Below are 27,530 nucleotides of genomic sequence, written 5' to 3' on the forward strand. Positions count from 1 at the left end.
TCAGAGGTATTTGGGAACTAAGACTGGGAAATACCTAGTTTATATTCTTGCCTCCCAATCAGTCAATCAATATCTAATCAATCTCTCTCTCACTCAAACACACACACACACACACACACAGTGTGGGGAAGAGGGGTGTGTAAGGTATATAATCAGATTTGAACAGGATTGTACAGAGGGAAGTGGATTACTTAGATCACACTATTAATTAGTGCTTTCAGCCAAATTCTTACTTTCCATATAATTTGATTTTAATTTAACTTTTCATATAATTTGCAAGTCTTAACCTATTTCCTACATAGCTAAAACCTGGAGGACCAATACAGTTTACAGTATTAAAATAGCTATTCGATTTTCTTCTGGAAAAAGATCAGAGGAAGTTGTATTTTATGAACAGTAGAAAGAAATCTAAGTATGAATAAATTTTAAACTGTGAAACAGATTTAAAGCTGATTTCTTCTCCCTCCGCCTCCACCCAACTATCCGGATTGTGGTCCTCTCGTTAAGTGTACTTTGCACGCTTAACAGAAAGCTCCTGCTCACTGAGTGTTCCCAACCTCTCTTCTATTAATAGCATCATCATTCTCCTCATCCCGGAGGCTTAAACCTTAGACCCCTCCTTATCTGTTTTTATGGATCTGCTCATACTATTTTCTGTGCCTGGAATGCAAGGAATCTTTCTCCCTCTCTCCTGTTCTACAAACTGTTCTAAGCCTAGAACAAACAGTATCTCTTTTAGGAAACTTTCCAACACATCCAATTCACTTCAGTGCTCTTCTCTGAATAACAGTATTTTATTCTGCACTTAGAATAATTATTTATATAAATTGTTTTCTCCGATATCATTTTAATTTCCTTTAAATAAAAGGTCATGTTTTAGATTTCTGAACCATCTTTTTCCTTATCTGCTGTTACATTTTTCTTAAGCCATTTGGCAAGGCTAGGATGGACAGGTGTTGATGGGGTTTTGGATGGAGCCCAGATATTAGGTTGAGCTGTGTTAGTTGTCGGGTGACAATGCTTCAGTCCTGAAATTCACCTGAAATCAAAAATAATAGCACTGCCATATATAACTGGTCCCTCTTTAGCAGATGACTTCAGAGAGAGCAGGAAAGAACATAAATGGCATATGAAAAGAAAACCAAAATGACACACAGGGGCAAAGCATTATTAACTGCTAATGTGTCAGCATATACTTCTTACATAAAACAGCACAAAGTGGTAAAGACAGTGTTCAACATAGTGTAAAGTGCTGTGGTATTTTTGACTATTGCAAAACAAAGACGAGGCAATTCATGAATGAGAGAAAATGTAATGATTATTTTAATATTCCTATTAAATATGTTTAACTGAATATTATAAAATTTTATTTGTTTATTTATTCAGTTCAGTTAAACAGAATGTTCCAAATATTCACTTAGGATATTTTTTCAGATGTTACATCAGTTGAAATTGTTTTTAGACAACATTTTTCAGTCTCTTGGACTTACCATTTTCCCTCCCATTATAGGGCCTTTGCATATACTACACACCATTCCTAGAACACTCTTCACGTCTCTGTTCATCTAGTTACCAGCTGCTCATCCTCTGTACCATAGCATATCTGCCTTTTCCTTCAGGAAATTTTTATGACCTTCCTAACTTGGTCAGATTTCTTTGCTAAACTCTCATGCTTTTATGTATTTCTTCTTCATAGAATTTGTCACCATATCAAATTCACATTTATTTATGTGACTGAATAATGTCTGTCTCCCTCATAGGGTGGATATTCAACAAATATTTCTTACTGTTTCCTATTTGTTGCCCTTGCTCTGTGTTCCTGTTTTTGTCTTCTACTTTCTCTGTCTTTTGTGGTCTTAATTGAGCTGTTTATATGATTCCATTTTCTCCTTTCTTAGCATATCAGCTATACTTCTTTTTTTGCTTTTCTTAGTGGTTGCCCTAGAGTTTACAATGTACATTTACAAGTAATCAAATTCCACTTTCAAATAATACTATACTACCTAATGGGTATGGAATCTTTTAATAATAAAATAATCATAATTCCTTCCTTCCATCTCTTGTATCATTGCTGTCATTCATATCATTTATATATAAGACAAGTCATATACATAAGCATATAACATATACATAAGCATACATAATTGTTCAAAAATATTATTTTGAACAAAGTGTTGTCTGTTAGATAAATTAACAATAAAAAAAAATAAAAGTTTTTATTTTACCTTCACTTATTCTTTCTCCAGGGTTCTTCCTTTCTTTATATAGATCCAAATTTCTGACCTATATTATTTTCCTTTTCTCCAAAGAACTTCTTATATTTCTTGCAAGGCAGGTCTACTGGTCTGCTGGCAACAAATTAACTCAATTTTTATTTGTCTGAGAAAATTGTATTTCTCTTTCACTTTTGAAGGATAATTTCACAGGATATAGAATTCTAGGTTGGTGGCGTTTTTTCCTCAACACTTTAAACATTTCACGCCACTCTCCTTTTGCTTGCATGGTTTCTGAAGAGAGTAATTCAGAAGTAATACTTACCTTTGTTTCTGTACAGGTAAGGTGGTTTTTTTTCCCTCTGGCTTCTTTCAGGGATTCTTCTTTATCTTTGATTTTTAGTAGTTTGAAGATAATATGCTTAGGTGTAACTTTTTTTTTTTATTTTTTTGCTGTTTATTCTGTTCAGTGCTCTCTGAGCTTCCTGGATCTGTGGTTTGGTGTCTGACGTTAATTGGAGAGGAGGGGAATTCTCAATCATTATTGTTTCAAATATTTCTTCTCTTACTCTCTACTCCTTCTGGTATTCCCATCATACATATGTTACATCTTTTGTCATTGTCCCACAGTCCTTGGATATTCTCTTGTGTTTTTTTCAGTCTTTGTTCTCTTTGCTTTTCAGTTTTCAGAGATTTCATTGATATATCCTCTAGCTCAGAAATTCTTTCCTCAACCATGTCCAGTCTACCAATAAGCTCACCAAAGGCATTCTTCATTTCTGTTAGTGTTTTTGTCTTCACCATTTCCTTTTGATTCTTTTTTAGGATTTCCATCTGTCTGCTTCCATTGTTCATCTGTTCTTACATGCTGTCTATTTTATCTGTCAGAGCCGTTAGCATATAAATCATAGTTTTAAATTCCTGATCTGATAATTCTAACATCCCTGCCATGTCTGGTTCTGATGATAGCTCTATTTCTTCAAATTGTGTTTTTAGCCTTTTGGTATACCTTGTAATTTTCTTGATAGCTGGACATAATGTACTGGGTAAAAAGAACTGCTGTAAATAGACCTTTAGTAATGTGGTGAGGTGGGGCATGGCAGTGTAGGGGAAATATTCTCTGGTCCAATGATTAGGTCCCAAGTCTTCAGTGAGTCTGTGCCTCTGTGCTGTGAACTTCACAGCCATTTCTACCCTCACCCCTTAGGTGAGACAGGATGGCTAGAGTGAGCTGGAGTGGGGTATTTCCCTTCTCCCACAGGCAAAGCTTGAGCTGGTTACAGTTGGGTACTTCCATTCCCCAGGTCAGTTAGGTTCTCGTAATATATCCCAGCAGGGTTAGGCTCCAGTTAACTGGTTTCTCCTGAGAGCAGGCCTTGTTAAGAAGGACAGAGTGCTCTAGTGTATTTCAGGATGGTTCTTTTCCCCTCCCCTTGCTAGAAGCCCAAGGTGATTTTTCTCTGATATTTACTGTGGGAGTCTGGTTGAGCTCCTAAAGGTAAATCTCACAGTATGGTGGGGGCCCCCTATGACTGGGTCCCCCTGGAGTTTTTAGCTCTCGGAGTTGTCTGCACTGAACCTCCCACAATTCATCAGTTACAGGTCAGGTTTTCTTACCTCGACACTGATTCCCGAGGCATTTTCTGCTTGTGAGCCTCTGCTCATGACTCTTAGCCGTGACTACCTGCATTTGCCTGCGTTTCCAATCTTGGAGGCAGCGGTTTGCCCTGTGTTCTGCCTTCTCATGGATTCAAGACGAGTTGTTGGTTTTTTCAACCTGTTCAGCTTTTTACTTGTTAGGATGGAGTGGTGGCTTCTAAGTTCCTTGCATGTGGAACCGGAAACCCCCAATTTTGAACAATTTTATTTTAATCTAATTTACTACAGTTAAGTCTTAAGTTAATGATCCCGGTCTTCACCCTTTTCTTATCTCACCAACCCTATCCTCATCCCCCATTCTCCCAGCCCTGCCTTATTTCTTCCACTCATTCTATAGATCCTCACTTAAATATCTTTTTCCGAGACGCTTTCCCTGACCTTCAAAAATAACTAAGTCCCCAAACTGAATATCCCTTCAGCACTCTGTGCTTACCATATCATAACATTCATTTCCACTTTTAGGACTGGTTTTTCCCTGATGAACTCTCAATTTCTGGTTCATTGCCTGGGTCCACTGTCAAGCATAACATTTGATGCTTACTGGGATCTGTATTGTTTTGTTGACTGTATAAATAAGAAGAGCATTCATGAATTTCAGATGTATTATACATTACTAGCTTTTGCTTAATATTAATGGTAGTACTGACCAAAGCAGAATTTTAAGGGATATGGTTATCTTACAGTTTTTCTAAAGCACGTTTTAAATGTCAGTAGTTAAAGCTAAGAAGTACATTAAATATTATACTTTTGATACAGTACATTTATATATATATTATATATATATGGGTTTGTTTGTTTTTTCAGGATGCAGAAGAATACACAGATTTGCCAGTAAGACACAATGAAGATCATATGAATAGCGAACTGGCAAAATGTCTTCCGTTGGAATCAAATCCTCATTCATTTGACAGCCCTCACACCAAAGCACATCTCCTACTGCAGGCGCATCTCAGCCGAACCATGCTGCCCTGCCCAGATTATGACACTGATACCAAAACAGTGTTGGACCAAGCTCTCAGAGTATGTCAGGTACGAAAGTCATTTCTAATTACCTACATTTTCTCCCATTCTTTCTGGTTTTTTTCTTTTTGGAATAAAATATACTTGCATTTAAAGATATTTATTGTAGCATTGTCGAGAAAAAAGTCTGGTGACTCAAATTAAGGATTTTTGAAGGAAAAGCAAATATAAATGCAATAAGATAAGAATTTTAGTCATCCATTCAATCTAAATTTACTGAAGGTAAACTCAGTGCCAGGTACTTTGCTAGGTTCTGAGCATACAGCAGTGAACAAGACAGAAGAGAACCTGCTGTAATGGGCTTTCACTAGATATGGCGAAGACAGACAATTAAAAATATAAGTCAAGTGGTGATCACTGCTATTTTAAAATAATAATAAAGCATAATAAAGGATATATGGAGAAAGATGGAGGGTGCCATTTTGTACTATTTTTTAATGTGGTATTCTGGGACTGTCTTTCTTATGAGGTGACATTTAAGAAACAAAGGAAGGGAGTGAGCCGTGGGATTATTCCAAACACTAAGAAGAGCTAGTGCCAGGATTCATGTAGGAACTTACTAGGTATATTCAAGAAAAACCAAGGCGGCCATTGTAAAAAAGATGAAAAGGGGTGGGTAGAAATGAGGTCAGAGAGGGGTGGGAGTGGAAATTATAGATAAAATGGGGTCAGGTCACGTAGGGAGTTTGTAAAACCATGGTAAGGATTTTGGATTTTACTCTGAATGAGAGCGAAGCTGTAAAGCAGTGGTTCACTAATGGTTACGGTGGCTATATCTATGAGTATTTACCATATTAATGAAAATGGAAACATTCTCAAATATTTATTACTTCATTTTAAAGTAACACTAATATACCCATTATTATGTAATGATTTTTCATGAAAAATAACTATTTTCCAAAACAATTAGTGAGAACTGTAATAGCATTTTACATTTTTGCAAGTATCTTTCATGTCTAGCTTAATAGGAGTCAGCTAAATTCGTTTAACACCTTTTGCAAGCAGTCTGTTACAATATGGTGTTTTAATTGAAGTATATGAAGGAAATCCAGCCTCACTGAGATATGTAGTTTAAAGAAGGAAGAGTATTTTTATAGCCTTTTCAGAAAATTGTAGATATTCTCTGATACTGTACAAAACCTTGACATGTTATATTCCTTAGTTAGTTGCAATGTGGGATCTGAAACCGTATCAATGAACTTTATACCTTGAATGCTGTAAGGCTAGGCAGGAAATGATGGTGGCTGGACCAGGTTGGTATGGGTGAGACTGGTGAAAATTGGTTGGGTCCTGTATATTTTTTTAAGGAGGATCTGCTAATGGATTGGACAAGCGTTTTCAGGGAGAGCAAGGAGCCAAAGATGATTCCAAAGCTTTTCTCCAGAGCAAGTGGAAAGCTGGAGCTGCCATTTGCTGGGAGATGACTGGGAGAGGAGCAGGGTGGGAGAAGCACACCTAAAGGATTGAGCTTATAAGAGATTTTGATTTTCTCCATTATGGCTTTTTGGACATTTATATATAAAAAACAATTTTTAAGATTTTCAGAAGACTGGTGTTTTTAAAGGTAGAATAAATGAGTCCTGTGAAGATTTGTGTATAGGCATTTGCAAAATTAAAGACTTAGAAATAACCCAAGCATCTTTCAGGTTATAGAACACTGCCAAATATTACAATTCCATTTATTGATTCTGTATCTGTGTAGAATATCTACATAAATATATGAAAATATATCTAGAGAGAAGATCCAGAGTAGTATTGACCAAAAGATTAAGTAGCCGTCTCTGTGTAGCAGCATTTGGGGTGATTTTTAATTTCTTCTTTATGCTTTTCTGAAATGTTTGAATGTTTTCAAACGAGCTGCTAACAATTTTATGATCAGGAAAAAAAAAAAACCTTAATTTTATTATTTAAAAGAATAGGCCTGTTTCATAAAATAGAGTATGCACAAACTATCCGGAATTAGAAGGGAAATAAGGCTATAATAAACAAGTAAATTATTTTTACACCATTTTTGTAACTAACATTTGGTTTATCTCTCTAGGAAGATGGTTTGCCACTCTTTATTAGTCACACTTTATAAACGAAGGTTAAAGTTCCTAAAGTTTTAGCTGTGGCCCTGGATAATCATTTGTGTTTCCTCTAGCTATTTTTTCCCCCTCAAACACTGACCTGTTAATGAACTCAGGGGTCAGGAAGGGTTGGAGAGATGTTGCAGGAGGAATTAAATTTTTATACTTACAGGTATACTTAATAGGTGTACATATTTATATCATATATAAAAGTTACAATGTATATCAACTCATTCATACCTTTTCACCACTCAGTTAATAATGATTCAAAGGCTATATAATAATAGAAATTAGCAGTTTCACAAGGAGTCTATTTCTAAATTTACTGTAAGGAAAAAGGATTCAATCAGGTACTTTTAGCCTCTATTTCGATACTATGTACAGTTTCGTGGATATTTATATTTCGTGATATTATTTTACTCCTTCTAAATAACATCTAAAGAGAAATAGTTTTCTCTTTAATTATAAAAGTAATACACTTCATTGTAGAAATTTGGAAAAACAGTGTATTAAAATTAAAGTCATTCATAGTAATTATATCTTCACCGCCATCAATATGAGGCTCTTTTTTTGTTAATGAATTTATTTTAATTCAAAAAATTTTTTTTAATTTTTTCATTTTGAAATAACTTCAGACTTATAAAAAGTTTGTAAAAATAGTACAATGAAATTTCCATATGTCTTTCACCCAGCTTCCCCTAATGTTAACATCTTGCCTCAGTACTGATCCAATCCTGTTAACTAATCTACAGACCTCATTCCAGTTTTGTCCGTTTGGATTTTATCCCACTAATGCCTTTCTCTGTTCCAGGATCCAGTCCAGGATCCCACATAGCATTTAGTTGTCATGTCCGCTTTAGTCTCCTTGACTTTCAGGACGTTGACACTTACGAGGAGTATTGGCCAGGTATCTGATAGAGCTAACCCTCAGTTTGGGTTTGCCTGATATCCCCTCATAGTTACATTGAAGTTATATATTACTGGCAAGAATACCATAGAAGTGATGTTTTGTCCTCTCGGTGTATCATATCGGGAGACTTGTGACATGGATGTGTGTTATTACCAGGGATGTTAACTTTGTACACTTGAGGTGGTGTCTGCCAGGTTTCTCCACTGTAAAATTACATTTTTTCCTTTTGTAACTAATATGTTGTGGTGATATACTTTGAGATTATGCAGTTATCCTGTTTCTCATCATATTTTCCTACATTATTTTCATCATCCATTGGTGACTTTTGCCTGAAACAATTATTACTACTTTGATTTTTCTATTTTCCATCATTCCCAGAATTTCCATTTTCCCCCATTTATTTATTTACTTTATTCATTTATTTATTTATTTATAAGTATAGGCTCACGAGTGTTTGTTTTTATTAGAGAATGGTTTTAGAGACTAAAATCTGGGTGCTTGTTGACTCCATCACTATCTGGGTATTATTGCCTCTGGCCACCTCAGTGGGCAAAGCTAGGAAATATAAGTATGTATACATAGACATCTATATCTATTTGTATATCTACTTAGCTGTGTGTGTGTGTATGTGTGTGTGTGTGTATTTGGGTATGTGGAAAACATTTGTATTCATAAAACCATGAGTTCATTCTAATACCTCCAATTCCAGTTTAACACCAAGGGTTCATTTTAGCCTTCCCCTTTTTTAAATTGTAACTCTTTTCTCCACCCGTGAGAAATTTGGCTCTCACAAATCAAAATATGTTTACTTAATTCCTCCATTCTAGCATACTCCTGATGTAGTTTTAGAATGACTAATGCTTACTCCTGCAAAAAAACAAGTTTACTAACTAGAGTACAGTAGTTGTGTATAGTTCTTTTTTGTCTTTGGAGGCTCAGAGTTTCTTTTTCTTTTTGCATTTACACAAATACACACTTGCTCTCTCACTTTCTTCCTTTGCACATTTTTATCATGTTATTTTATAACCTTTTTTAACTTAATAATTTACAACATTAAATATTCTTCTCAAGCATAATTTCTAATGGCTGCACTATATTTCTTCATAAGAAGGTCATAATTTACTTAATTAGTTCCCTGTTGTCAGACACTGTGTGTGCAGTTTTCCTTTAGTGTAAATTATAACATTAGTTATGCTTATAAATATGGATTTGGCTTTTCAGAAGCCACCTGGAGAGAAACTTAGTTGTAAAGAGATGGCAACCAGCTTCATATCCTAAATCCTCTCATTCCTGCATTTTCTTTGTAAGATTGTGATAAAAGTAACAAATCAGGAAGAGGAAAGAATATTAGGGTTGCTAATGGAAAATTCGGGGGGAAGTCATGATTTGATAAAATTTTCCATGACTGAGTGACAGTTTTCATTATTGTACCCTATTGTTCTCATGTGATACATGGATACTGTTGGCCTAGAAAGCATTGGTTCAAGCAGTTTTCCAAGCTGCAGTCCTGCTGGATGATTGAAAATTATACTACTGCCCTCATGGGACATCAGCATGACCTTGTGTTCTGTGTATGGGACTCAGTGCCACCAGCTCTTACTATAAATTCAGCTCTGCTCCTTAGAGCCTTAGTATAAGGCCTTAGGCAAGTCACTGAACCCCTGCTGTCTGAGTAAAAATAACACCTTACAAGAGTGGGACATTAGTTAATATTTATAAGGTAAACAATGATTTGAGGACTCGAGGAACTAGGTCTATCTTGGTCTCCTCATTCTTAGTAATTCTTTTACTTCCTTGCTTTTTCATGGTCATTTAACTCTAAATTTTTTATTCCCTTTAATTTATAGAAATATACCTTTTACATGAGCTACCATTTAGATTATGAAAACTCTGTATGACTACCCGTGTCCTGGGGAATCTTTTACAAAAGAAAAACAGTTGTTGTAGTAGTATTCACTCTGGCTTGAGGTCAGAATGCACAGTATAGCCTGCCTTCTCTTCTTGTACCCATTTGAAATTATGTATCAAGGTCTTTTGTGTCATTTTTGGGTTTAAGGTGTTTTTGTCATGGTTCTTAATATTTTACTGTTACTAGCACTTCCATCTCCATCCCACCCAACAAAAATAAGAGTAAAAATTTCTGTACGTATCTCAAATTTTTTAAACCTGCTTAAAATACACTAGTTTATAAATTGAGCAGTTATGGAATTGATTATTCTTGCCGTTAGTCTTTGAGATCCTCTTCTTGATTATGTTAACTCTAAAATATATTTATAATATGTAGTAAATGATGTGACATGTTTTGTGTGCCAGATGTACCCAAGAAAAACTTTATGTTAGCTTTTATGGGAAGATGATAAATAAGAAATACCAAAAATTAAAGTGACTTGCCTAAATTTTTCAAATTTGATGGCAAAGTCAGAACTGATGAAAAGTATCTGGTGTTTTGATTAGCCCCACACTGTTTTTTTTTTATCAAGGGACAAAGAAATTGGTTTTCAAAGAAGTCAAATAACTTAGTTAAAAGGTGATCTGTTGAGGCAGTCCATGCTGAAACCAAATGGAGATAGCAGGACTTTAAATCCTGCTCTAGTAGCTCTGATCTTTTCTAAGAAGTGCCCTAAGTCTTTACGTTAAAATCATCTTCATTTAAGTGAAAAATAACTAAATACCAAGCCAAATAGTATAAGAGTACAGGTTTATATCTTAGCCACGCCCACTACCTCCTCTGTGGTATCTACAGCAAAACTGCCCAGTAACTGGACACTTTCAGATGTTTAAGGAAAAAAGGGAAACCATGGCTCAAGGAGCTGACTCAGTGAGCTGAGGACCAAAGGGCTGTGTGATTCAAAGTGTAATTGTGCTGTCAGTTTGCTGGGTTAATTCTGGAAAGTTGCTTTCAGATATAGTAGAGGCCATATTTACCCTTCAGCTAATGCTATCTACCCTGCAGCCTAAGTTTAACAGATCAAAACATCTGTGTGCACAGTAATACTCTTAACGACTACAAGATACACCTCATGAAAGGAGAACACACACACACACACACACACACACACACACACACACACAGAAATATGACAGTGTAGATTGATTAGAAAGATCTCTGGAAACCTATGCTTCCAAATTGAAATTGGAATTAATGTATATTAAATGCCAAATTCAACCAGAATATTTGGAGAACTGCATACCATCCCTGTACCCCACACCAAAAAGTTGCTATTTAATGACGGTCCATAAGGCAGGCCATCATTAACAGTGATGCTGGTGAACATTTATTGAGGATTTTCTTTGTACCAGGCTCTGTTCTACTTGCTTCGCATTGCATAGACTCATTTGCCCTAATAATCCAAGGAAGTAGTATAATTATTATCCTTATTTTACAGATGAAGACTAAGTAACTTTCCCAAGATCATAGCAGAAAGAAAAACAATTTTCAGCATAGGTTGGATATATAATAAAAATTTATCTTACTGGGTTCCCTTTGCCCTGTAAAGGTGGATCTAAAAATTGTACTCATGGCCTAGTCAGGATTTATTTTAAAATGTGAGAACTTCACAGGATTTTCTACATTGTTTTAGACCAAGAATTCCCACTAGAACATGAATAATATTTTTTAATTAATCCCTTCTTTTCAATGTATACTCAAGTCACCTCCCTTTAATTACTCTAGTTCCCTTTCAACAGACTGCCTATAATTACTTTAACCACTTTCCAAGAGGGACTTGTTAATATGACTGATATTTGTAATTGCTTTATTATATCACTCTATAGTGTCCAGTTGATATGTGTTTTGTTTCAGCTGCTTATGATCCTTCTCGAGGTTTTTATATCATGCTAGGTAACTCAGTGAATTAGCCATTTACTTCCTCAGAGTCTCCCCTAAAACTACAATAATTGGAAGTAATGGGGGAAAGATCAGATTGCTGATACAACCACAGGAAGGAAGAGGAATGCCATAATAATTATAAGATACTCCTAATAATAAGTAGTGATGCACACTATAATTACTGTGCTTAGGTTTACCATTACAACACACATACACACATTTTATATTCCTCTTTCATTCTTCACCGTTTGCCTTCTCTGCTTAGGTTAGGTTCTTGGCTTCTTTCACTGGGTAACCACCACCACCACCACTAGCGGGGCTCCCCTGGAGGCAGCTTTTATCCATCCCCCCGGTCCTTTTTGAAAAACTTCAAACGTCTAGTAACAATAGGCAATCTCAGAGATTTCCTGTCCCAAGATACAGAACTACCAATTCCTCCAAAAGATAACAGACATCTCCTCTTTACTATCGAGGGAGTGTGAAGTTCTGTATTCTGTATACCAAGGCACATGTTTCTATAGATTGAATTCATGTTCCATTGCACTAATGGAAGTAGGCAAAAAGGTAAACCAGGAGACTGGCTTTGAAAATAATTTAGGTGATTCAGTGCCTGAAAGGAAGACCTTTAAGGAGCTGTGTTCTGGTGGGTAAGTTTCCATTGTTTCATAAATTCTTGCATCTGACTTTAATATAGGAGCTGTCATTTTACGTCATTTTCTTTAAGGCCCAAGTTTTTTTGAACAACTAAGTTTCCAGCCTTTCTCCTCTTTCACACGAGATAATATGTAACTCATATACCACTCAAATTAATGTTATCATGTTCCAATAGGACTTATCAATTGTCACAAAAGGTGCTTGTCAAAAAATAACTTTAATAAGCTGCATAAATAGAGAAAGGGGGGAAATGTATGTACTGGTATGCTTTCCTCTATTCAGAAAACCCTCTTAAATTTGCAAAACCGAATCCCTAAAAGTTTATTGGTAGGGTTGTTGTTTAGCCCAAACTTCAAAACAATAATTTGACCTCTTTATCGCTCTAACAGTTTCTGATAAACTTAAAGTGCATTACATTTCAAATAACTAGTATCATATATTTTCTATAACCCACAGCTATTCTGAAAACACACTGTGTCTTCAAACTATTTTTTTAAGTATTTTAATCAATAAACTTAACATATGAATGTATGCATATATTAGAGTCTGAGAATAGAAAAGAATAGGATAAGGGAAGCAAAAGAAGATACAATGATATGAATATTTTTTATTGATCTGGTTATTTTAACTGAGAGATACTTTGACTATATCTGGGTCTATATTTCTATTAACAAATGATCCCCATTTTTAGTAGATTAAAAAGCTAGAAATATTTGATGATACCAGGAGATAGAACTGCCATGGAGCAAGGCTAACATAACCTTTGAGGAGTATTTACCTATGGATGCACTAAGCACAGGCTCAGTGGGCTATAAATGTACTGAAGAATGTCAGTGTCAATTAAATGAACAAGTTCTAAAATCATAGAGTCAAATACAGTTAGCAGTGAAAATAGTCCAGGTGGTGCCGAGCTTAACAAAAGAAGTACTTGGTCAAATCCTTAATCCAATACTTGTAAGAAATGTTTTGATGTAGCAATGGTAGATAAAATCTCCTGTATATTCTTAGTAGAATCCTTTCACATTTTTTAAGTGCTTATAATTATTATGATTAGATCAAATGAAAAGCTTATCTTTAAGTGGACAGTACAGCACAATAGGCTTCAGAAAGCTTCTTCAAATCATTTTGAGAAAAAGATGGATGGATGATAAATAAATAATTTTTAGACTTCCAAAATTGGATTATACATACTTAGTAATCTACAAAGAGTTCATTTCTGCAACTGAAGTGTTTAAAGGATCCTAAGATGAAAATTACACTATTAAGTTTTAAATATATCTTTTATATTTTTATGGGTATGTTTCAAGGAATATTAATACTATGAGCATACATTTGGAGGATTCTGATTCATATTCAAAATATGCTGGAACCTTATCAATAACTATTTATAGTGTCACTGACTGTTAAGGTGACTTGAGCATAATTCTTGGCACATAATAGTTCTCAATATATCATGGGTGAATGGAATGAATAAATATTTCACTTTTTCCTTTCTAGTTCTTTCTTAAGAGAGGATTGAAAAGGGAGATTTACTGTGTGTGGATTCTCACAATGTTTTTAAAATTATCTGCCAAATCTGAATTGTCTACTAACAAATATAGTCTGTTTGTTGTGAACATTCATGTGACCTTATCAAATTCATAGAGACAGGGAAGTCTAATTCAGGCTGCTTTCCTGGCAAGACTGCCAGGAGCTCATATCTTGCCATAGAAGCCTAGTGTGGTTTCATTAATGGATGTCTATTTCAAAACAAATAATTTTAAATGAACTTAATCCTGAGTGATTATTCTTCCAGATGCAAAGATCCGCACTATGGTGCAGAATCATCATCCAGCTAGTGCTTATTTTATCCTGTATCAAAGTTACATTTTAATTCCACAATAGAACACCCAAAACACCACCTAAAACAAAGCACCATTCCCCACTACAGACGCAACACAGAGCTAATGCGTTTAGCATTTCCAAAACTAACACAAATGTGTGGATTTTGAGGTGTAAAACACCTTCACTTTACTCTTGTGGATTTACAGGTGATCTCCCTTCAAGGACTATAATATAATTTGGAAGGCTATTTCCCCCTGGATGACTCTACCTGTAAGCCTTTGAATGACAATTTGGTGCTGGTTTATTGATGATATGATGCTATTATGAAGGATCCTTCTACCTCCAGCTCTTCTCCTCATACCCACATAACAACCCTTTTCCCGGTTGGGGCTGTAGGAAATGAGTAATGCTTAACCCATTTGTGTGATCAATTCACTTAAGCAGCTACTGTGAAATGTTAATCACAACTTTAATTTGTACTGCATTAGCATTTTGATTAACTTGTAGGCTTGCTAGCACACTTGAAGCGCTTTTACTCATAGTTACAGCTCGGAAATGACTTTTTGATTAATTAAGTTTGTTAGACAGCAGCTGAGCTTCCTGAATGCTAACCTTCTGGGGGTAAAAGTTCAGGAGAAAGTTACTGTGAACAACTGTTGCTATTGAAAAAGATTCTTATAAATGTACTTATAGCATTTTAATTATTGACAAAATATTGTATCATTACTTGCAGCTGACCTGAACCTTTAAAGGAGTGTGCCTTTCTGTCAAGAAAGCTTTTCTTCAGGTTTTCCCATCATTGTAAAACTTCTGGGAGCTCTTGAACTAAATAGTGCAGTTTCTAGCAGATGTCTAACAACTAATGTTTTAACAGACTGCCTAGGATGAATTTCCATAGTTTCTTTTTCAAGTAAACTTTGTATTTTAGAATAGTTTTAGACTTAGAGAAAAGTTACAAAGATAGTACAGAGATTTCCTGTATATCCCACACTCAGTTTTCCTCTGTAATTAACATCTCACATCAATATGGTACATTTGTCACAATTAATGAACCTTTATTGATATATTATGATTAACTAAAGTCCATACTTATTCAGAATTCTTTAGTTTACTTAATGTCCTTTTTCTATTCTAGGATTCCGTTCAGGACACCACATTACATTTAATTGTCATGTCTCCTTAGGCTCCTCTTGGCTGTGAGTTTCTCACACTTTCATTGTTTTTGATGATCTTTCCATAGTATTTTGCACTTTCATGATGTTCCATAAGTAACAACTTGGTTTCTATAAATTAATGAAATTTTTTTTTCTCATTCTGGACCAAATAAGTCTTTCTCTTCAGCTCTGACCACGTATTATGTTTATGTCATTTCATTTGAACAGATGTAGCAACATTTTCTAGCCATTTCAACCTTCCTCATGACCTTATTTTCATGTGGTTTTTGCAATCCCTACATTATCACTAGATACGTTAGGATGACTATCAGGAGATGTGAGGAAAAGGAGAAAGTTTCCTTGAAGAGGAGAAAGGATAAAGGGAGGAAGAAGAGAGAATGCAGGTCATCAGAATGCTGAGGGAGTAGAGAGGCTGGAGCATCTCCGTCCGCTCCATATGTTCACCCTACAGCCACGGCTAGAAGACACTGAGGACTAAATTCACAGACTTTGCAAACTGAAGTTTAGAAAGTTTTTAACAATGGATCTTAAAGCTACATCTCATTATGCATCTGTTAACATGCCTCTTGATGTACATTGAAAATGATAGTTTTTCTTTTAGTGACCTAAGTCAGTGTTGCTATTTCCTTGCAATGAAGTTGACTTAATTCAGTCACAGTAACTTGGATTATTTAAACCCAGAATTCAATCATGTTTCAAAAGATATTTAATGCCTGCATATCAAATATTAAGATGTAGTTTCATAACCAATTGGTGGATTAAAATTTATTTTGAAATTTTAGGTTTTCAAAAATCCTGTTGACAATATTTGTTCAGAGACAATAATCAGTTAAATGCATAATAATTTTGTCTGGAGTCTGCATTTTTCTGTTAGGTAGGGAAAAAAAGGATAGATGTAAACCACTTTAAATCCTCCTTGAAATAAGACAGGGTATATGTAAATCATTCAGAGGTTGTGGAATATAGTGTGATGAGCACAGAAAATGAAATTAGAAAACCAAGATCAAGTCTTAACTTACCACTTTTCACCATTGCAATTACAGTCACTGGACTTATGTGAGTTTCAGTTTTCCCATCTGTGAAAATGAGACAGTACTAATGTCTGCCTCATACTTGGTATTAAGAGCTATTTACAAAAGTATTTTAGAGTCTACACACTACTGTACAAATATTTTCATCACACTACATGTGCATACATACTGTCTGTACAGTTTGTATATATTTCACTGCTACTTTTCACAATAATTGAATGAAATGTATTTGATACAAAACACAGATACGTTGTCAAGCTTGCATTTTTAAGTATAATCTATAGTAGCAGAAAATGAGGGACAATATCTGTAGATTTGGATAAATCTATCCTTTGCAGGAATAGTTAACATCACTATGAAATGTGGTTGAATTTAAGTGCCAAGACCAAGCTTGATATGCTTAGGGAATTCTTGAAATCGATTCAAAATAAGTATTGAGGACATGAGGTGTATTCAAGTCAAAAAGCATGCCGCTGGCTTCAGGACCCTTACAGCCTAAAAAATTCTCTTCCAGAGAGTGTCCATTCTCTGAACTCTAGTTCATTTTGATTGTGGGGATGAGGGGCAGGTTGTTTCTGGTGGGGGTAGTGGTGGTGGTTTTACCTTTGCACAAAGCCAGGTTCTTGAGTTTAACCTGTGACCTCCACATGAGGATGAAGTCTGGGCTGTATACAGTATGTGTACCCCTCTTTGTTTTTGCCTCTCCCTCTCTCCTCACCCATCTCGTCTCTCCTTTCTTTCTCTCTCCCTCCCTCTGTTGCTCTCAGTCAGACTTAGGCAGACACAAACACCACTTCATTTCTACATTCCCTGTGAAACTCCTGAGCTGACTCATTCTTCCTGTTTTTCCAATAATCAAAGTCTACCTCCTCAGAGCCCTCCAATCTTTCTTCTCAGATTCCTCCTTCTTTTACCCCTGTATATTTTACTTTGTGTCTGTAAGATTCCTTTTTCAACCATGTTCCTAAGTCTGGATCTCTTTCCCCACCTTCCTCAAACCCCAGTTCACAGCCTTCAGCTCCATTCCAGCTCCTGCGGTCACCAGAGTGGCTTCAGCAGATGACCTTTTCAACACTGTAATCGCATGCATCCCAAACTCCTCTGCTCTAATAATTACTCTATCCACACCACTTTTGCCATCACCTCCGTGGTATCACCCTCTGACTCTCCTCTCTCACCTCACTTCTTTACCCATCAGCTTGACTGAACGTTTCTGTTACTCACCAGCCGGGCATCTCTCCTCCCCTTCCTGATCCCTCGGTCCAGTCCTCAGTCCCCTATGACTTCACTTGTCACTGGCCCTAGAGTTGTCCATTTCAACAGTGATGTCACCAGTAACCTAAAATCTCAACGTCCGAATTCTCTGCTTTCACACCCAAATTAATCCTACTCATTATTGTCGGAAACAATCACAAAACATTTCTAATTATTTCTACAATTTCTACTTGTTTCTTATAATTTCTATAATTATTATTTCAAAGTCATGCTGTTGAGACTCAACACTGCTCTGGTTTTTATTCACATCATTAATTCCCCCAGTACTTACTCCAAACCTTTTCATGCTCCTTTACAGTGCTTTTTCCCAGGAGGAGGCATCACCTCCAACTCACAGAGGTGACTGAGACCCTGTGATACGAGTGCTATCAATTTCCATTCTCTTCCTTCAGAGCTTCCCTCTCTCCAGTGACCTTGTGTGAGGTCTCAGTGACCTGCTGAGGCCTCTCTTCTCTGTGAGGCCCTTGCTCACACGCCCCGGCAGTGGAACCCTCTTCTGATCCCAAGAGGGTCTTTTCTGTCTGCATCTTACTCTGTGCCTACTGTAGACTGCCTTCTTTTTTGACTTAGGCTTTTCTGCCCCTAACTCCAAGGGTGTTACAGTCCATCTGGAAAGATAGAAAGTGAACTTTATAAAAACAAGCAACACTATAGTGTGAGTATATTGGCATTTTATTGATGAAAGATTAAAGCGTACAGAAGATAGACACAAGCCTAATCAAACTCCTTGGTTTTTAAAATTTTTTAGATGAGAAAAACAAATACCATTAAGTCATTTGCCTCAGGTCTTACGGTTAATTTAAAGGCACAAGCCTCTAACCTCTGAGGCCAAGCCTCTTTCTAGTATACCACACCATCTTCAAACCAGTATCAAGAGTTCATGAATTATACATCTGTTTATACTTCATCCAGACTTATTGTTTGCTTTAAACATTGTCTTGTTGGGAAACCTTCTCAAAGTCTCATTTTATCTCGTAGCACATTCATCAAGGAATCTTCTGTTCTAATCTAGGACCCGATGGAATTCCACACACTTTCCTCTCATCCTAAACTTTATAGGCAGCGTCCTATACTGGTTAAAAGCAAGCACTTTGGAGTCAAGCTCCCCAGAATTTGAATCCCAGCTGTACCAATTAACCAGAGCTATGCAGCTTTAGGTATATTTCTTTCCCTCTCTGAGCTACAATGTCTTCATCTGTACAATGGGTTTTCGTTCAGTAACTTTCATAAGATGGTTATCAGAGTATCTGACAAATAGTACATGCTTAACAAACAACCACTGTAAGCAGTTACTTCAGTAGTGCCCTTACGAGTCCCTTGCATGCTCTTACCCCTTTGTTCTTTCCTGTGTTTCCTCATCTTATCTCCAGGTAACTGCCGCTCTGCTATCCTCACCTCTGCCCCAAAGATGCTCATTTTCACTATTCTGGCTGCCCACTTTGTGCCCAGGATTTCTGAGTCCACATCCCTAGCCCATACTCTCTCTCCAGAGCTCATTTATACCTGGGCTTCTCACCTGGCTTCATAGTGGCACCTCGGTTAAAATGCGTTCAAAACCACACTCATTGCCTGCTTTCCTGTAAATAAATGACAGCCCCACAGTTTCTGTTAATTATGGTAAGGTTTTATTTGTGGTGTAACTTTATAAATCAGTGCAATGCTAGGAATCATATTTCCACTCTCACAGCTGGAAATGACAAAGAATTCTGAGTCAGCAATCAATTGAAGTTGATTTCAACTTAGTAGGAGAAATTCTCATGCGTGGAGTCGGCCTCCACCCATTTTTTCCCATAGACTTAGAATCATCCTAGCTGTGTCTGATAGGTAGCATGCCCAGTAGAAGATGGGTAAGAGGTAAAGGGGGTTCAACATTTGCCTAACGTTAATGCTAAGGTGGAAGAATGTGCCGAGTTTTTTCTCCTCGGTGTACTAAAGCAACCTTTTGTTGTTTGAGTATTAAATCTCTGTAAGGAACTTTGAGGTGTCTTGGGGAACTGAGCCATGATCTCCAGCTGTTACCAAAGCCAGCCCCATTCTAAGGAGGAGCATATACCTATTAGTTCTTTTTTTTTTTTAATACAATTTTTAAAGGTTACACTGCATTTACAGTTATTACAAAATGTTGTCTGTATTCCCCGTGTTGTACAATATATCCTGGTAGCCTGTCTCACACCCAGTAGTTTGTACCTCCCACTCTCCCACCCCTGTATCGCCCGCCCCCACTGGTAACCACTAGTTTGTTCTCTATATGGGTGAGTCTGCTTCCTTTTGGTTATATTCACTAGATTGTTATATTTTTTAGATTCCACATATAAGTGATATCATACAGTATTTGTCTTTCTCTGACTTATTTTCATTAGCATAATGCCCTCCAAGGGCATCCATCTCACTGCAAATGGCAAAATTTCATTCTTTTTTATGGCTGAGTAGTATTCCATTGTGTATATATACACCACATCTTCCTTACCTGTTCATCTGTCGATGGACACTTAGGTCACTTCTATATCTTGGCAGTTGTACATAATGCTGCTATGAACATTGGGGTGTATGTATCTTCCAAATTAGTGTTTTCATTTTCTTTGGATATATACCCAGGAGTGGGATTGCAGGATCATATATTAGTTCTATTTTCAGTTTTTTGAGGAACCTCCATACTGTTTTCCACAGGGGCTGCACCAATTTACATTCTCACCAACAGTGCACGAGGGTTCCCTTTTCTCCACATTCTCGCCAACATCTATTTGTGGTCTTTTTGATGATAGCCATTTTGACAGGTGTGAGGTGATACCTCATTGTGGTTTTGATTTGCATTTCCCTGATGATTAGAGATGTTGAGCATCCTCTCATGTGCCGCTTGGCCCTCTGCATTTCCTTTTTGGAAAAGTATCCATTCAGTTCTTCTGACCATTTTTTAATTGGTTGTTTCTTTTTTTGATGATGAGTTGCATGAGCTCTTTCTGTATGTTGGATGTTAACCCCTTATTGGTCACATCATTTCCAAATATCTCCTCCCATTCAGTAGCTTGTCTTTTCGTTTTGTCAGTGGTTTCCTTTGCTGTGCAAAAGCTTTTAAGTTTAATTAGCTCCCATTTGTTTATTTTTGCTTTTATTTCCTTCAGGAGGTGGATCCAAAAAAATATTGCTGCTATTTATGTCAAGGTGTTCTGCCAGTGTTTTTTTTCTAGGAGTTTTATGGTATCCGGTCTTACATTTAGGTCTTTAATACATTTTGAGTTTATTTTTGTATATGGTGTTAGAGAATGTTCAAATTTCATTCTTTTACATGTAGCTGTCCAGTTTTCCCAGCACCACTTATTGAAGAAACTGTCTTTTCTCCATTGTATATTCTTCCCCCCTTTGTCGTAGATAAATTGACCATAAATTCATGGGTTTATTTCTGGGTTCTCTATCCTGTTCCATTGATCTATGTCTGGTATTGTGCCAGTACCATACTGTCCCACCTGTTAGTTCTCATCTACCAGGAAGACTTCTGTAAAAGACAGTGAGACACAAGGAGTCCATCCTAGGCTCAGTCATGCAGAGGTATGTCAGGGTGACCTGCCAGACCCTCAAACCCATTTACCTGGACCATCCCTTAGCCTTAGCCCCTTCAGGTACCTACCTGCATGGTGACACGGACTTGTCCACTCAAACTGAGAACGAGGCCCATGTCCTCCAGTTTGGCCTGGGCTGGAGGGTCTGTCTTTGGCCTTATGTGTCCCCTGACTTTCTTGCAGTTGCTCACCTCTGCTGATGAACAGTTCTGCCCATTCCATGCATTTGCTCCCCACCTTACATGCCCTGCTCCTCGAATCCCTGTACTACTCAGTGCAGAAATCAACCCCCAAAGGTCCAAAGGAAGTCCCTCTGAGAAAGAATGAGTTGTTTTAGGGTGTTCTTTTCATCTCATCAGAGAGGAACGTTAAAAATAGGTACCTGTTTACTGAGATCTAATATTGAGACCTAATAGATCTATACTGTTCCAGGCAGTATAGTAGATATCTTACATCGTACATCATCTCATTTTACCCTCATCACACCCCTATATGGACATATAACACCCTTCTATCAGTGAGCAATCTAGCGGTCATAGGGATAAGTGATTTCCCAAAACTTACACATAGTAAGTGGGACAAAATTAGGGTTGAAACCTATGTCTGACATCAAAGCTTGTAATGTTTTCCTACGCTGTGCTGCCTTTGGCAGATGTGCAGTAACTTAGGTAGAATGTTTGTTATAATTATTGTAATTGGATGTTTACCAGTATTCTTTAATAAATTGAATATTTCTTGAGTGCTCTGTGCTAGGGCTATAGTTCCAAAGACTACTTCCAGAACCTTGCCATCAAGGAGTCTATATTTAATGGGCACATGTGTAAACAAAGATTCACAATAGGGTAGTGGTGGCATGTGTCAAGATTAGCAGATACATAGGAAAAGAAGTGCCTACAGTCCATCAAGTAGCCTTCACAGGAAGAAGTAACATTTGAGCTCAACTTGAAGGATGAATAGGAATTTCCCAGGTAGACATGGTAGAGGGAGCAGGATTGGTAAAAAGAGAACCTGCAGAGAAGCATTAGCTTTTGTCCTCTACACAGTGTGGAGCCATTGAAGAAATTTAAGCAGAGGAATGACGTGATCAGTTTTACCTCTGTAAAAATGTACTGTGGTAACAATATAAAATATGGATTGAAGAAAAATTAGATGAGAATGAGGATAAAGGGATATTTATAATATTGCAGGTAAGAGTTGATGAGGGTCTGTGCTATGGCAGTGGCAGGAGGGGGCAGAGAAAACAGGACCCACAAGGGAGTGGTTGGGCAGAGCTGTGTGGCAACATTTTGTTCAGCACATTTGGGTAGTCACAACCTTCTCTCATCCTGGATTCTTGGTCTGCCTACCTGCCTTTTCTTGAAATTAAAACAAGATAAATAATAGTTTTCAATTCATGATACAGCCTTTTCATTTACTTCATGTAAGCAATCACTTTGCATGATTTTTTACGTTTCACATCTGGATCATACAAAGAAAGATTGTGGGGAACTCTCATAAATTTTATGAAATCTTTCAACTTCATCATGAAAACTTCAAAGTTAAAAACATATGGTCCGTCCATCCAGCTCTTCTAGTATGTGAGCTTGTGGTCTGGAATTTATTTCCAGTCAAGTTGTAATGTAAAAATCACAAGTAAAATCACCATAGTTACTCCACATTACAACTTCTGACATCATCATGATACTGCATTACTCATGAGGTATAATTACTCATTTCTCTTCCCTTACGGAGTTCGCGAGTTGTGACTTGTGAACTAATACTTTTATTTTTGTCTGAGTAGTGTTCCTCATGACCAGCTTGTCTCGTATACTTCAAAGACAAAGTGTTTAAATCAGTTGTGCAGAGAAATAGGAAGAACAGAAGTGGACTTTCCCTAGATTTATAAACATATACCTTTGTACATGTACACACTTTCATATGCACACATACACATATACATACGTGTAAGTATATCTATTATACCAACCATTAGGCTTTATGATGTACAATTAGTAGGCTCATGGGTGCTAAAGACCAATTTGACCATTCCGTCACGCTAACCATGGCATCCAGAGACGTGGATCCATTTCCCTGTAATGTGTGTAAAAAGACCACAGATTGGTTTAGCCAGATGTTTTTTAAACTATTTTACTTTTCGTAAATTAGAGAACCCAGAATAGGAAATTCAAAACTTAGAGGGAAGATATGTCTGATTCAGTAGTACTAAGTAGTATGGCAAATCAATTTTACTAACATAATAGACCTTTAAGAACCATTTCTAAAAATGTACTAATAGATTTTGTACAACATTTTATAAATATTTTACCATCAGTGAAACGGTAAAGTATCATTTTAGGCATTTACGAGGTACATCTGATTTCTCTTACCCTCATCTCTTCATTTCCCAAAACAAGAGAGTACACTCCTAAAACTGTATAAAGTAGCTGCCTCAGATCATGATATTAACTTATGTGTCTTTAAGTCAGCATTCACCAGAATCTAATTTAATTGAAATAGCTTTGCCTGTGTAAACGTCTCCTTTGTTTAAATAAGATTTCACTGTTTAGTTTTGCCTTAAGCAAATGCAGCCGTTTGTTTGTCCATAAAACATTGGATTAAATGTATAGACTAATATGAATAGCTTCTCATCCTTCCACATGTACCACTGGTCCTTCCCGCTTTTAGTGTGTGGTATGTGGTATAGTATTTTCATTGAAAACCAGGGCTCTGCCTTTAGCCTGCTCTCTGGGGAAAATTAATTTTTGGCAAGAAGACTTCCTATCACCTTGCCATTATTGCTTTTAAATTTGGAAAAGACTACCTGAGATTTATGCTTTAAACGCGGCAACTAGTGCTCTTGATACAGTGAATTATAAAGGTATTTGCTCTCAAAGTACACTGAGTTTTTCTCTTTGTTTTATTACTAGGTGCCAATATTATCTGCTTATCTTTGCTGACCTAAAAAAGTTAAATATTTGGCGCTTTGTACGAAGTAGTGTGCAAAAAATGCTGTGAGAGGTTCAGTGTGTTCCCTCCAATCCAACTGTAGTTTATTTTTTGGTTTCTATTTTAGTTAATAGTAATTTAGAGGTATAATGCTCGGGGGTTTTTGTTTGTTTTTTGTTAAGACTGTTTGTTTTTTGTCATCAGACCCCCCACGGAGGGGGCAGGTGCCATGATGTATAACATATGCGTTCTCCCTGTTCAGGCAATGCTGGACGTAGCTGCACACCAGGGCTGGCTGGTGACTGTCCTGAATATCACCAACCTGGTGCAGATGGTGATCCAGGGGCGGTGGTTGAAAGACTCTTCGCTTCTTACGATACCTCACATAGAAAACCACCATCTTCATATTTTCAGGTAAGTATTTTAATTTTCGATGTAATAGGGTTTTATTATTTCAAAAAATTATCTCCTTTACATGTATGGTCACTTGAATTTCATGTGGTGCCTGGAATACTGATTCTTTACAGTGAAAATGCCCGTGTTTCCCAGAGGGAGACATGGCCTAGAGACATAGCGTTCCCACTTGGAATTTGACCATCGGTCCCAAGCTGAACCACAGTTCATTTTAACCTTCTATTAAGTTGTTTTCCATTTGCAACATCGAATACATTTTCATTTTAACTGTGTTTATTCCTTTCCAATATCAGCCGTCATTTTAAAAGATGTTATTGAAGTGCTTTGTGACCTAGAGCAAAATAAACTACCAATTTCTGTTATTGCAGAATAGATTTGAGGGATCAGAAATCTGTTGTCAGAAGTAAACTGTGCATCTGCAAAATGTCCAAAACTGAGCAGCTATATATACTAGCAGCTCAAGATATAACCTGCATTTAAAAGAAGAGTTTATATTCCTGATAAAATTTTTCAATTCCTAGGTCCTATGTCCATGGCTACATATATTTTAGCAAAGGAAAGAACAGTACGTATTACAAGCAAGGTTGGCAGTGTGCAAATGAAAATGTTTCTTTCACACCAGTTGAGAGATACTTTGCAGCCAAAATATTGGTTCACAGTCGTGTAAACAAGCAAAACAGTCTGGCTGTGCTTGTCGTCATGCACCCTCTCCCTCTCGTCAGCTGGACGAGGCGTGGCAGCCGTTTGAGGCATCTAGAGACATATGCCAGCCAGAACCTCAGGCACACATGGGGTCTCCTCAGGGAAGTCCCTCCCTTTGACTGAAGTATGCTGGATTCCAGGGCAGGTGTTTCCACGGTGCTTGAGTCCCCACCACGGTTTGTCCCTGGTAACTAAAAGGCACAGTCAGAGAGTGGGCCACACCAGCAGCAGGTGGCCAGGGGGGAAGAGCAGATACCTCAAGTGTCTGCAGCTCAGTTTCAGGAACCCTTCCAATATGCTACTAAAACTTACGGGAGTTGGATTTCAGCAGAAAAGGAGACACATGAGGGTACTAACCCGACAGTACACGGGTCTGTTAGGGAAGCTGGTTGGGGCCTAGGAGATTTGATCCAGTTCTTTACTGTTACCCAGAAAAGTGCTGTATTTGTCTAATTTCAGTGATATTGTTCAGCTTGCTATATAAACAGGAAATAGAAAGATTTAGGTAGGTTCCATTCCTGGTGATCCAGCACTATTTATGCTATAAATCTCAAATATTCCCAAAATGCACTTTTAATTGTATGATCTCAACAACTTACAATGAAAACTTTATTCAAGTACTTATATTAGAGACATTTGCCTGCATCCATTAAAAACATGTCAGGGCTCCGCCAGTTCCGTACTTTATCCACATGGAAGCATTATCACACTTTAGTGCCTTCCTATAGAAATCACCAACTGTCTGTCAACCCTAATTACCTACTGAGCTCACATATGATTTATACATTTTATGTCATGATAGCCAAACTGCCTTGGATTGATGAGAATGCTGTCTGATTTTGAAGCTTAACAACAGTGGCCTTGGCATGGACATATATACACTACCAAATGTAAAATAGATAGCTAGTGGGAAGCAGCTGCATAGCACAGGGAGATCAGTTCAGGGCTTTGTGACCACCTAGAGGGGTGGGATAAGGAGGGTGGGAGGGAGACGCAAAGGGAGGGGATATGGGGTTATATGTATACATATAGCTGATTCACTTTGTTATACAGCAGAAACTAACACACCACTGTAAAGCAATTGTACTCCAATAAAGATGTTAAAAAAAATTAAAAAGTTATATAGTAACTTTAATTTCTAAACTGTTCTAATCATATAAACCATCATTGTCAGAAAATCTCATTTGTGCTATGAAAGAATCATTTGGTTGGTGTTGTTCTTTCTCAGGAAATGGAGCCCAGGTATAAAGGGCCCACGTGCCGGGCACCCTGGCCCCATCGAGTGCCTCCCTGAACTGATCCACGCCTGTGGAGGGAAGGACCACGGATTCAGCTCCATGATAGAAAAAGAGCTACCGGCCCCAAAAATGAAGCAGGTAAGGCCATCACTTCCATGTTTCGACGCTCCCTCACTCTGGGAAGTTGTACCAAGAGTTTTCTAACTTAGAGTGCTGCTTTCAGAGTCAGACTCTCCTGGGTTTAAGTTCCACCCACCATTTACTAACCCTGATTATGAACGTGAAAACATTATACGCGTCTCCTGAAGTATTTGGGAAGATCAAGCAGGATGTTATTATGTAAACTGCTCTATGTAGTTCCTGGTACAGAATAAGAGCTCAACAGATGGTATTAAATAATGACAGTAACAATAATTAGAAGTAGCGTCTGCATCATTAGAAGGTTGTTTCAGTATAATGCTGTTAAGCCGGCTGAGAACGGCCTACTATGACTTGCCCATCACTAGGCTGCATTGCTCAAGAGCCCTTCTAATCCCTTCTTCAGAGTGGGTTTTGTTTTGTTTTTATGCTTGGGTATATTTTCGTGCAGTTCCCTCAATTACTTTTTTATGCCCCCGCCCCATTTTAATCACTTTATTGTTTCTAGATTCTAAAGTAGTCCTTCAAAGAAACTCCTTATTTGTATACCCTATAGTTTAGATATAAATCTAAATCTATGTTGTGAAAGACAACATAGGTCGTTGCTCCAAACTATCTTTGGAAAGACCAAAAACATGAATGAACAATGCCAGAAATATTTGGCATATATAGACTTTTAACTCTTAAGCAACTTCACCCTAAACATGTCAAAGTAAATGTTCACGATTTATAACATAATTAACATATTGACTTGCAAATGCAGATATTAAAATAAAGAAACTTCTAAACCATGTCATTTTTTTTTTTCCAGTGGAACTTATTGTCGAGCAGGACTTGGAAAAAGTATTACAGGCATCAAAGTCTGATTGTTCAATTTCTGTTGAACCCAAAATTGGCACC

At 37.1% G+C, this 27,530-nt stretch overlaps 1 protein-coding gene across 2 annotated transcripts in view; it reads left to right on the forward strand.

Moving 5' to 3' along the window:
* The window catches only part of ASCC3 (activating signal cointegrator 1 complex subunit 3), a 324,300-nt gene that overhangs the window by 290,547 nt on the left and 6,223 nt on the right, over positions 1-27,530 (forward strand). For both annotated transcript variants that reach the window (XM_059941507.1, XM_059941508.1), the window contains exons 37-39: positions 4,677-4,901; positions 24,401-24,552; positions 26,483-26,630. In XM_059941507.1, coding sequence (XP_059797490.1) covers positions 4,677-4,901; positions 24,401-24,552; positions 26,483-26,630 — 525 coding nt within the window. The remainder of the gene's footprint in view (positions 1-4,676; positions 4,902-24,400; positions 24,553-26,482; positions 26,631-27,530) is intronic.

This window comes from Balaenoptera ricei, chromosome 12 (assembly GCF_028023285.1).
Source record: "Balaenoptera ricei isolate mBalRic1 chromosome 12, mBalRic1.hap2, whole genome shotgun sequence".
Classification (NCBI taxonomy): domain Eukaryota; kingdom Metazoa; phylum Chordata; class Mammalia; order Artiodactyla; family Balaenopteridae; genus Balaenoptera; species Balaenoptera ricei.